Genomic DNA, 13,921 nt, shown 5'->3' with positions numbered 1-13,921 from the left:
TAGTCTTACACGGTTTTTTGTAGTTGTATTTCTTTCTTACATATTGGAATCAAATTTCCCATTATAATAACTTGTAACGAAGTATACTATTTTATTTTCCCCGCAATAATAGCCTTTGTATTCTTTAGAAACAACTATCTTTCTCATTTCTCTGTAAATCTTGTTATAGTATGTGATTATTTTTTATGTTTACTTTAGCATCCCTACTTCTACCTATCAACACTATCAGATATTACTTTTAGTGCATATCATACCTGTCAATCATTTCGAAAAATCATATTTTTTTATGTATATACATATATATAATTCCTCCTTTTCTTTCTAGATAATTTATATACCAATTTTGATTGGATTAATGGTAATATTATGTCTATCTCATTTAAAATTCTTCCTACGTAAACTTCATATATTATATTACAGTATTATATTTTAAAATATTTATTTATGTATTTTTAACAATACCCGAGTATAATGAATTAAATGTTAACTTATTTAAATAAGTTATGAATAGTTGTCCTTCAAAAAAAAATAAATAGTTTTACGGTAATATACTTATTTGGTATTGATTATTAATATTTTATCTACTTATATGATTTAAAGTTTCTGCATTTTGTCCTTACTTAATCTATTAAACGCTGATTATCTGACAGTTAATGGTTATTATTATTATTTCAAAATAACAAGAAATTGCAAAACCCATTTTTTTTTTAATTATTTTTCTATGGTAATAAATTATTTTTATGAATATATTACTCTATTATATTTTAAATACTGTATACGTAATTTTTTTGTTATTATTATTTATTACTAATAATATAACTATATATTGTTATATTATAGGCTATTTGTTTAGTTTAACTTTTATTACTCATATTTAATAGTAATAAGATATTGTAGTAATATATCTGTTGATCTGATAATAATATATAAATTCTTAGAAGGATCATAAAGTATGAAAGCAACGCTTCTTTTTTAACTTAACCAATAAAACACAGAATAATTTTTTTTTCTTAACTACAAATCAAGTTGTTAAAAAACTTCGGTAATAATATTTTAATTTATTATCTATCAAATATTAGAAAACGCTTTAAATAACTCAAAAGGTAAGTTTATTGTATAAGGGAAATCCTAAGTGAATCTATTACGTAGTGGTTCTTATTATGACAATACATCCCTATATGTTTGAGTGTATGTGTATATGTACACACACACACAAAATACTTAGGTAATTTTTTTTCAAATATTATCGTGTAAGGTTATTATAGATACAGTAAACAGATATTGCCAGTAAATCATGAGTTAAACAAGATTCAACTTCGGCCTTTACTTGTCAACCTTTGAAAAATACTGGTCACGAATACAGTGCACCTTTTTTAATATATACTATATATATAGTACGTTATGTATCGTAGTATAGTAAATACGAAAAGAGAAGGGTGTTTATATATATATATATATATATATATATATATATATATATATATATATATATATATATAGTTTTACAATGAATCATCCTCTTTGACATTTCTGTAAACCTCTTTGCAATGAATCATATTGTTCCTATATATTCTAAATAAAAAATACATATATAGCCCATATTTCTATTTCTGTTTTGTCAATAATCATTTAAGTTATAAATATTTATTATTGATATCACAGTTAGTTTACTTTTTTTATAATTTACATAGTTTATTATAATATTTTGGCTTGTATCATATTTTATTTTTGTTTCAGTAGCGTTCGATACAGTTTTTAATATAGTGTATCCTCTTACTAACAGTTGTGAGTATTGATTATTCAAGCGCTTTCGGATTATTGCTCCATCATCATGGATTACTGATTAATTATGAATTTTATAGTTGCGCGTATACATTTTTATAAACGGGAATTAAGATGAAAATAAAATAGAAAAACAAGGAGTATGTAGTCTTAAATGTGAAAATTGTGATTTAAAATATATAGGTATGACAAATCGTTCATTCTCAATTAGATTTAAAGAACACTTCAATTGCATTAATAAAAATAATAAAGATCAATCTAACTTTGCTAAACACATTATACAGAATGAACATAATATAATCCAAACGAATTTTTTGACATATTGGAATATTCTAATAACATTCATAAAACTAGTTTACTGGAGAAATTTCATATATATATAAATAATAATAATAAATTATAAATGAACGAATCAGATTTGACAATGATATTTTATTTAAGCAAATTATACAATAATTATTAATTTATACTTCATAACTGTTTTAAACATCTTACTGGCAAGACGTTTTTCTTTTAACGTTAACTTATTGGTAGCTATTGACAATCAACTGTTATGAACATAGTAATTTTAAATTTTATTTTCATTTTAATTCCCATTTATAAAAATTTATATGCCCAGCTATAAAATTCATAATTAATCTGTAATTCCTGCTGATGGAGGAATAAAACGAAAGCACTTGGATAGTCAATTAGTCAATACTCACAGTTGTTGATAAGTGGATAGTTAAATAAATTGTATAATACCAACGGTGTCAGATATTAAGAACATTTTAATTAATTTTTTTTTTTTGCGTATTTGTTTTTGCTTTTTTTAGTTTCTGTTATATCACAAAAAAAGATAGATATTATCTTTTTTATATAGAAATATAAAAAAAGATTTATCTGTATGTTATCTTTATTTCATTGAATCATCTTAAATATTAGATTTTATTCTGAGTGGAAAATTATTATTTCACGAAAATACGTATGCGAAAACTGTTAAAATTCATTTTTACTTTTCCGACATCGTAGTTATGGAGCTATGCTGCAAGAAGGAAAGTATGGTAATCGGTCAAAAAATGAGCTACTGTTTTTTGCATTCTCGACGTTTCATGACCCAATATTCTAAAAAGGGGGGTTCCTACGTGGGTTGGTGTGTTTGAACTTATTAACTTTTGACTGAATTAACCGATTTTGATGAAATTTTGTACAGACTTCCTGTACATGGAGAGAAGTTGTTGGTAAAATCTTGGTGTCAGTATCTCTAGGGGATGGGTGAGGTATTTTTTTACTGATTTTGTAAATGTCTTTCTAATTATAGTAGTAATGCAAGCGATTCAAAAAAAATACTTTGGAGCTGGGAAAGCCAATCATAGTATAGGAATTTAATTTTTTTGAATTATTTAAAACTTCTTTTTGGTTTATTTAAAATTTTAATATTAAAAGTTTAAACAGTAATCTTTAAGTAATAACTACTAGTAACTACTAGCTAACTTAGTAGTAGTAACTTTAAGTAATAATATTATTTTAAAATTTCGTCATAATTCACCTCTAACCAACAAAAAATAAATCTTAAGACACATTTTATTGGTTGTTCATTTTTTAGTGGAATTTTTTTTTAGTTTCTTCTATTTACATATTAAATGTAAAAGAATAGAAAGGTTTTCTTTCTTTAAAGGTGAGGAGCAGAACAGAAATACCGATTTTTTTTATTTATTTAACTTATTTTATTTTTTTGTTTATTTAAACGTGTAATGATGATATTAGTTCTTTATAAATTATACCCAAAACAAAAATTTTGTAATTTTTTTGTTGTATAATTATTTTTCCACTATGTAAAAATAAATAGTCTGCGGTAACAAAGTATTATAACTTTGTTTCAACTTTTTTAATTAATAAATATTTATTTATTTACATGACCTATTGATTTGCTCACAAACAGCCTTCTTTATTTCTAGTGCTGTCAATTATAATGCAGCTTGGCACGATACGTTAAAAATTAGCACGTTAGAAAATTAAAAAAATAAAAACGTTTTTCCGTTAAAAAAACAGAAAAAAAAATTATTTTAATTTTCAATACGGTCAATGATACATGAAGCCTTTTAACAAAGAAATATTATCTTCCTTGAATTCCTTCATTGTACTTGTACAAGAAAGTATTGTAATCGCCAGATATTTCGGTTTTAAGATTTTAACGGAAATATTCATTTTGACCATCCGTGAATCCATTTTGACTAGTTTCCGCGTGTCGTCTGTACGTACGTATGTATCTCGCATAACTCAAAAACGATTAGCCGCAGAAATTAGGACTGTTGTAACATCTAGTTGTGTACCGCCCCCTTTTGATTGCAACCGACTGGACCAAAAGTATCCAGAAAAGTCTGTAATCCAAATCTTTTGGATTTTGGAGTTTTTCTTAACTGCATTAATAGGCCCTCATTGAGAAAGATATATCATAAGTGGTACTTATTTTCATTTGTTCCAGAGTTATAGCCCAATAAAAGTTTAATGAAATATTTGGATCTTACAAGGTGAAGGTACATCGGCGAGAATCCGACTTCTTCATTTCCTTTCTTTTTTCTTAATTTAAATGTATTGATTTATATATAATTATTAAAGTGTGATTGTATAAAAAAAATTGCAATAAATAATTTAATAAAAGTTTTTTTTAAATATGAAAAAAATGTATTATTTTTTGTCGACTTTTTAAACATTTGATTTTAAATTCGATACATATGTTATTTTTTTATCAGGTAGGTTTTGTAACGTGATATTAGTAATATATATAATATACTGTTTATTCCCCCTGAACAAGTAAATATTGGAACTTGTAAGGCTTATAATTGTTTATCCGTGTAGATATTTTTAACTAATTAGAAACCAAAGAACACACGGATTTACAATCTAGTATAAACGTTACTGCCTTTATTAGGATTTGAACCTTAGAACTCTCTACTTCGAAATATGTTGATTTACGATGAAATGTTTACCGCTAGACCAACCCTGGTGGGGGTTGGTCTAGGGGGTAACTAAACCGCCTAACATTTATTATTAACACGTAACCGTAATTTTATGACAATTTAATTTCAAAGTTTGGTGTTGCAACCTAATTTTACAAAGGTCTAAATCTATTCTACTAAAAACAGCTGTTTCTATTTTTTACAGATTCATAATATTTTTTCGTTAAATTTTGTTCTCGTTTTTTTTTTTTTAATAATTAAGTTGATATTTTGTTTGTTTTTCGTAGACTTTATTATCACGGTTTTCTCAGAATTAAATTCTCTACAAGTTTTGATAATAAAATTTACGCATTTATTAATCATTTAACAAAGTTATTATACTTTAAACCTAAAATAACGTGTTTTTCATCAGCGAATTTTTGTGTTTTACGTTGGATATTATAAAAACTAAGGAGGTACAGTTCTTGGATATGTTTTATTCGATTTTTCAGGTCAAAAAGTATAAGAAACCGTCAATTTTATCCCTTATATACGGAAAAGGGGAACTGAAATCCAGGTGAAAATTCGTAACACGATAACGAAGCGTTTTCAAACATATGTTTGTATTTTTTTGTTTTACGTATTTCATGCTCTTGAATCATTCTCCAATCATTCCCTTTCATCCGAGTCATTGTGTGTATAGGTAACAGAAAATAATTGTGATATAGATCCAAACGAAATCGTAATGAAAATAGGAAAAATTTTTGAACTACTGGATGTTTATTCATTATTACTTTATTTCACATTACGTACAGCCTTTTTTTTGGTCTATCAAGTTGTTGTTTATAATTTATCACGAAGTAATTTATCTATATATTATATGTAAATTCGTATCGTAAAAATGATGCTTACCGCGTTTAATCATGTATATTAATATCATAGATTAAACGTTTAATTTTTCCTTTATTTTACACATAATACTAATAAATATTTATAAATCACTTGATAAAATTAATTTATAGAACTTTACACCGCATAGTAATTTATCAAATTTATATATATACAGTATAAAGGTATATCTGATCGTGGAATGTTATTTTGTATATAAATTTAAAATGAAAAATTAACGACTTACGAAGGCTTGTGTTATTTTACACTTATTATGATATTGATTATTTATTTATATATATATATATATATATGTATCTATGTCCGTGTTTGAGTGCGCGCTCGCAACTGTTATTAAAATAAACGTTGGGAGATAAGAAACTAGCGTTGACGCTGATGTCCTCACTAATGTTAACGTTAAGGATAGCTTGTCTTAGTAAATGTTCAGGTAATAATATTTTCTATCATACTGTACGCCTGCCTTCATGACCACCATATCTAGGACGTATGTATATGGAAATGGAAGCTGTTTAAAAAAAAAGCCTTACCATTACACACAAGACCTATTAATATAATCATATTATTACATTAATATTATATTCCGACATGGTGTAGTGGTTAGATATTTAAAATTCTTGTACAGTTACACAAATACACCACAATAAGCATATAACACTGCAATTTTTTTATTGTATTAAGTAGCGTGTAGTATATTTAATTTTTATTAGTTTCATTTTGCAACTTGATATTAAAGAATTTTAATACTTTTTAATACTACTTATAAATATTACCTTTCTAGATGAACATTTTTTTTTCATAGAATGATAAGATTTGCATTATTTACTATTAAAGTAAATTCTTTTTTTTATTTTAATTATTATTACTTATTTTAATCTTGTCGCTAGAGTTAATAATTATAATAATTTTATATATATATATATATATATGTGTGTGTGAGTGTGTGTGTGTGTGTGTGTGTGTGTGTGTGTGTGTGTGTGTGTGTGTGTGTGTGTGTGTGTGTGTGTGTGTGTATGTGTGTGTGTTTATTATTATAAAAATATATTTTTATTTAAATTTCATATTAAGATTTTTCATGTTTAGACATACAAGTTGTATTTTTTCTCTAGTTCTATAATAATCTTTTATTTTCAACATTTTTATTACAGTTTACATACTTTCTCAATTATCCATTCTGTTTTATTACAGACGTTCTCAACCCTTCAAAACACTTATCTTGTTGTGTATGTATTTATTAAAAAATAATAATTAAAAAAAATTAAAACCAAATACAGTACGTTCTCGCCATAACGCGGATAGAAGGATGTCCCACAAAAAAAAAAAAAAAAACTGTTGCCAGGTATTAAAAAAAAATATAATTTTTAACCGACTTCAAAAACGGAGGAGGTTATCAATTATTTCCTACGTTAATAAACCGATTTTTGATATATTTTATTTAATCGAAAAATTATCTTTCGGAATGGTCAATTATAAATTTTAACCAAATCCGATGATAATCTTAGGAAAAATAACAAAAAACCGAACGACTCGGCACCCTTAGCCGCTGACCGCTCTCGCAAGTACAGTGTTGATCTGTTCCCTGTATGACTAGGATATTAATAACATTCTATTTTATAGACTGTTTTTTTCTCAATTTTTTTCCTTTAACAATCAATTTTTTTCTTGTTTAGTTTCCTTTAAATCCCGTATAAATATTAAGCCTACATTTAATATTTTTATAAAATGGTAAAAAAATGTATAATCCCTGATTTCAAGATTATAATATAAATATTTATATTATGCAATAATAAATTCTAATTTTGCAATATTTAATATAAATAGTCATACAACAAACTCCCAGCCGACATCACCCTATATGAAGCAAGTTCAGTTATTATAATTTTGCAATAAACACTTTTTTTAACCGGGTACTGGCAAACCTTCTCCGATTGTCTCCTCGCAATACTGAAACTTTTTTCACAGCTTTCTCATAATGTGGTCTATTTATAACTTATTTAGGTCCAAATCAGACAAGGTGATGTCCTCTAAAGTTTTAACTCGACTATGAGCGACATAAATCTTTCCCTTGGTAAAATTTTTTTTCCCGAGATCTATAATTGCCCCGTCAAGAGTTGTATCCTGCAATTCGAGAGTAGTTACAGCTCAGCTTAATATAAGTGGTAGCAGGATTCTGCGCTCGACATCACCGTATCCCTTTGTTGTCGCTTGGAATGTAGAAAAACTGGTGAAATGGCTACGCAACCATCAACATCTTTTATTCTTAGACCAATAGTCTCGTCATCAAATCTGATGAGTACAGATTTCTGTAACTCTCCTTCCTCGTATATCAAGCCGTCGCGGAACGTTGCCATTTCGTTTCGTTTGAAAAACGTTTGTGTATTAAACTGACACGGTGAGCATAGCTCCTCTAAACGTTTATCCCATAAGAATCGATTGTTGTACGTTCTCCCATTTTACGTGTGGGAATCCCACATTTAGCCGCCTAGCGGTCGATTGAGGTACGTAACTTTATGTTTAATTTGTGCTCGGTGGCACCGACTTCAACAATAGTTATTTGCTGTAAATACTTTTTCTTTAGTTAATAAATAAAAATATAATTTTTTGTAACATTTTAGTTCTATTATTTTTTGAAGTCATTTTTTAGTTTTTCTAAATTATTTTATTAGTACATAACAGAAATGCATTTTTAATTACATATACGTATTTAGTAACAGTAACAGTAGTTAGTACATTTAGCCCTGTGAAGTTACATGTAAAATAAGTGAACTATTTAATTCTTTAAAAAAACTGAACTCCAAGCAAACAAAAATAATTCCCTTAAATCTAAAGCAGTACTACTTTATTAGAACACATTACTACATTAACTCAACACATCTGAATGTATAAAACTTCATATTTAGATTAAGGGAATTATTTAAAAATTTGATGTGGACAAAACATGACTTCCTTGTACGCCCATTAAATTACATTTACACATTTTTTTAAAACGAAAATACATAAAATCTTATTTCATTAAAAATTCAGATTTTTTTTTGTTATTGAGTTATTATTATTCATCGTAAATTTTTTTTATGATGAGAAGTTAATAATTAATTATTAATAAATCAATATATTATTTAAATTAAAAAAAAAAGGAGATGAAGTCTAATTCTAACCGATATACCTTCCCCTTATAAATCCAAATATTTCATTAACTCTTGGCTATAACTCTGTAACCAATGAAAATAAGTACCACTTATGATATATTGTTGAAAAGTTCTCAATGAGGACTTATTACTGCAGTTAAGAGAAAGCCCAAAATCCAAATTTTTGGGGATTTTTGGCTCTTTTAGACACTTTTGGTTCAGTCAAATGCAATCAAAAGGGAAGGTAGGTGCAAAACTAGATGTTACAGCAGTCCTAAATCCAAAATTTCAATATACTACGGCTTACCGTTTCTGAGTTATGCGAGATATATGCATACGTACGTACAGACGTCACGCCGAAACTAGTCAAAATGGATTCAGGGATGGTCAAAATGAATATTTCTGTTGAAATCTGGTAAATGAAATTTTTCGCTTTCTTTACTTCCTACAAGGAAGTAAAAATAGGGAATTAATTTTTTTTTTACTTGGAATTTATTTATTTTTTTTTAGATGTAAAAAGTTTATTTATTTTACGTACTAACGTATACATTTATTCAGTTCAATTTGTTACTAAATACGTATATGTAGCCATAATGTGTAGTCCGTTAAGTAATATGTATATTACTTTGAATTCAAATCAGTTGCTTCAGACTGTATTTTCAATTATGCTATAAGGTAGAGTACTTAAAACACGATATAATCAGAGTACTTATCGAAAAAAACATGTGAAAATGAGATTCAGCTACAACAAAGTAATTACTGTATAAATCATACTCAGTGCTGTATTTTTATTTTTCTAAATTTTATTTTATTCCACATTTTAATTTTTAACTTTGTTAATATTGTAATTCTGTTGCAACGACAATAATATTTATCATTGTTTTTTTTCGTTTATCACTTTATCTTCGAAATGACGTGGGTATAATTGTTGTCTCCGGATAGCAAGGTTATAGCGGGATTGTACTGTGCTTGATAAATAATACAGTGGAATATGTACTCGTATTTATTTTTATTCTTTATCCGTTATCATTGACTTATTCCCAATTACAACTACCGTAACTTATTTTATTTTTTTGAGGTGAGAAATTAATAAATATTAGTTATTTAAATATTATAATTAATAATTTAATTGAAATATTTTTAATTTTAAAGGTAGTAGAACCATAATAACATACCCGTTTTTACAGCAAAATAGAAACATCACTGCAAAAATACTTATTTTTTTAATTATTTACAAATTTGATTTTACATTTATTTTTTTTTACACTCGTTACTTAGCCCATTTTTTTAGAGTAACAACTTATATATTTGATAATCAATTTTTTTATTTACATAAAGTTGTGCAATTTATGGGTGTGTGCTTATTAATTTATTGGATCAAATAACTGTGTATATGGGCCGTATGTTACACCACCTCACAAATTTTCAGTAGCTGACTAACTTGAAAAATTACGCACTAAATAAAATTAACTAACTAAAATCATGTTTTTCATCATTTTCTCTGGTTCATAGAATTGTCGAGAATCGCTAGATATTATTAAGCACCACCAACTGGCCGATATTAACCATCTTATTTGATTCGTTTTAATTTAATTTTTTTTCTTCATTTTTAAATTACACCTAGCCTTCGTCGGGCCCTACTGGCGCGTCTCGGCTACCCTCTGGATTCGGATCAAGTTTTGCTCGAATTCATTTAAGCGTTTGCTGATAAAACACTCCTCCCCCCAAAAAAAAGAAAAAAAGTGAAACTGGTGTAGCCGTAGAGAATAAGGCAACAGTTCTGCCCAAAAGATTACTTCAGTAGCTATCCAATCAGAATCGGAAAGCTGATAAAAATTAAACCAATAATAACACATATTCATCCTGCAATATCGCAGATTTCATTTATCATTAACCGCCCTCAAAGATTATTTCACTATTTAGTTAGAATAAGAACGCCAATAAAAATTAAGCAAATGACAACAATTATTCATCCTCCAGATTACACAGGTCAACAAAATTAAGGAATTTGAAAGTGTTTTGTAATCTGTTTTTTTCTATCGCGTAAGAACGTTTCACAATAATAAAAAGTAAAATGGAAAAAAGTCATATTATATACGTATTCCTCATGGAAAATTTTTATTTTTAAAAACGTAATAGAAATTAGAGAAATGATTTTTGTACATTTTTTACCTCTATGAAGACTTGTACTGCCTTTTTCGTTTCCTTTCAACGCTCCTCAGGCCACATTTTCTGTTGTAATCAGCCTGCGGATCGTCTCTATCGATACACCAACAGCAGTCTGCAGTCATATTTACATTCCATCTTCACTCAAATCTTTTTGACTTTAAAGTGATCGTAACTTGAGAACAACTCGAGCAATCTTCATTAAATTTTCACATGCCCCAACTTCAGATATACTAATACAACAAATTTAAATTTCATTGAAATTGATCAAATAGTTTTGGAGATTTTCCAGCCACGAAATTTTATACATATGCCTATGCCTGTAAATAAGTGTATATATATATACAAGGAAACCACAATTTAAGTGAATGGTATTTTCGTGCTCCTCATACCTCACAACGTAAAGAAAATTAATTTCCCCATTTACTTCTGTCGCCCAGCCCAAGGTAATATCATATTTTTCTTCGAAATTCAATAACAACCATCCAGCCCAAAATTTCCTCACAACCGGGTCCATGCTCTCACCTGCATCATGCAACTTACTTTTTTCTCGTTTGTGCCATGTATTCGGCCAATCATATCCAAGTTCCAGCAGTGGAAAATTAAAATTTTAACCTTATAGCGGCCGGTAAATTAAATGAAACTGGTTATAACTAGCAAAAAAATGTCTATAGATACATCTTTATTGCACACATGATCTATTACAATCAGTTATTACGTGTGGTTATATATAGTGTAAAATAAAGTATGGATGTGTAATTTCTTAACCCACTGGTTGGTAACAAAGTCTGTACTCCCTCGTTACAGAAAAGCCTAGTACTGATGTAGGCTGGCATTTTAATGGAACTTAAATTTAATAATACTTATCCGATAATGAATTTTAATATTACAATTTTTCCTTTATAACTGTATTCATATTTAACAAGACAGTATTTTCGGTCGTTTGATTTCTTTTTTAATTTAGAAGATTATTTTAATAAAGGTCGAAAACTGTTCACATTTTAATAATGTTTCGTTTAAATTAATAATTATAGAAAAAATGCAAATCTATAGATTCTAACTGTAAAATTAAAAAAAAAAAAAAACAGTTGAACTAATGCTTTTACGGATTATTTTTTAACCTTTAAACAAGAATTTAAAATTGTAATTTCCGTAGTGAAATCTTATTTATAGAAAAATAATTTCGTTTTCTTATTTTTTAATTTATTTCAAAATAATTTCAATAATTATTTTAAAACCTAAAAAATATTTTTTAATATATAATTTATGAAAGTATGATTTTTAAGTACGGTTTTAGAATTAAAAATAAATAAATTTCTGGTGTAGTTTTTTTCTGAAGTATATAATTATTTTTTAATAACAGATTAAATAAAATAATCTGTCACATTTAGTTTTAAAGAAATACATTTGAAAAGTAAAATTAACAACCAATTTATTAATTTTTTTTTTTTTTGTGATCTATCATATATTTTATTCACTCATTTTTTTTCTATTCAAAAGATATTCATTCTCTCTAATTAAAAAAGTCAACACAGAATTTAATTAGGTTAATAAAGTCAACCTAATTTATTTTATACATAATACCTGTCCTATACATAAACCGTATATGAAGAAACAAACGTTAAATGTAGAATTTTTAAACAGATTTTAATGAATTTGGAATCCCATTTCAAAACTACGAGTACATCATGTACGAAAATCGGGAGATTTTGCTATCGGATTTTTTAAAAATAAATTGTGTATAAAATTACCAGAAATTTTAATTGTTTTTTTATTTTATTTGTGTTATTGTTAATTATAAATTGCCTTATATAACTATGTTATTTTTTTATTTACAGAACGAGTCGGAGAATACAAAAACAATGATTACAACGGTTGCTAAAAATACAATGCCTGGCCACACAGGATATTTAACGTTTGCAACTCTTCCACCAGTATGGGCTCGTAATCCAATTTCAGCGAAGACAGATAGTACAACAACCAATCAAGATACAGTTAGTGATTGTGAAAAGCTGACTACTGTGAAAACTGAGGAAAACGTTTCATCTTAGAAACATCTTATAGTCGTTAAAGCGTCATTCTAAGACTTAACGTCTTAGAATTATGAAAATTATCGCCTAAGAATTATTAATAATTGATTAAGGATCATTATAATGTCTTCTTTTATTAATACTTATGACATTTATATATATTTTGTAATAAATATTTTTTTTAAATATATATCATTTTTTTATAAAATTTTTGGACAATTGATCCGTCTGAGGTTGTATAAAAAAATTATTTATTTTTTGAAGCTGTATAATCTTCTCGGAAAAATTAACATAAGATAATCATATATTTAATGGATTATTATTCCCAACTATTCACTTTATTATTTTTTTTTTTTTTTTACAAGAATATATCCTAGTAATTTATTGCAATAACTTGGATAACGATGTAATATGCTGACTTTATAATGAGTCTTATTTGTTTAAAAAAAAATGCATTGTATATATTACCCATTTATAAATTATTTATTTTCTTAATCAAAAAGGAGTTCCCAACTTTAAAAGCATATAATAATTTGTTATATAACTTTGAAATTCGTAAAATTCGGTTGAGGTCTCATTTCATAGCAAAACACATCAACATTTGACTCGTGTAGTTCATTAGTACAAATTCGCCCCCAGCGATGTCACTATTGTTTTTAAAAATGTATACATTTACTGGTGCGGAACGTGCTCGCTGTATGTTTTGGTTTTAGAATATCGGTCAGCAACTGCATGCAGTTCAACGTAATTTTCGTAGAGAACACGGTAGGGAGCCTCCTAGTAGGCAGTTTAATATCGGCACCAAACCTTCGTTGAGAAAGGTTGTTCTGTTGAACATACAAAATGACCAGGATACCTCTGAAGCTGCTGTACAACAACTTGGAGAAAGTTCTGCACGTAGTCCGAAGAAATCAACTGAGACTGGCATTCCACAAATGACTGTTTGGCGCGTTTTACGTAAACTACTGCTCTTGAAGCCCTACAAACTAAGCGT

At 27.2% G+C, this 13,921-nt stretch overlaps 1 protein-coding gene across 1 annotated transcript in view; it reads left to right on the top strand.

The window, feature by feature from the left end:
- Positions 1-13,115, top strand: part of Trmt61 (tRNA methyltransferase 61) — a 276,375-nt gene extending 263,260 nt beyond the window's left edge. The window contains exon 5 of the mRNA XM_075371257.1: positions 12,736-13,115. Coding sequence (XP_075227372.1) covers positions 12,736-12,948 — 213 coding nt within the window. The 3' untranslated portion in view covers positions 12,949-13,115. The remainder of the gene's footprint in view (positions 1-12,735) is intronic.
- Positions 13,116-13,921: the final 806 nt, after the last annotated feature.

The sequence above is a fragment of the Lycorma delicatula genome, chromosome 7 (genome assembly GCF_047948215.1).
Source record: "Lycorma delicatula isolate Av1 chromosome 7, ASM4794821v1, whole genome shotgun sequence".
Taxonomy (NCBI): Eukaryota; Metazoa; Arthropoda; class Insecta; order Hemiptera; family Fulgoridae; genus Lycorma; species Lycorma delicatula.
This window is presented reverse-complemented; position numbering and strand designations above follow the sequence as displayed.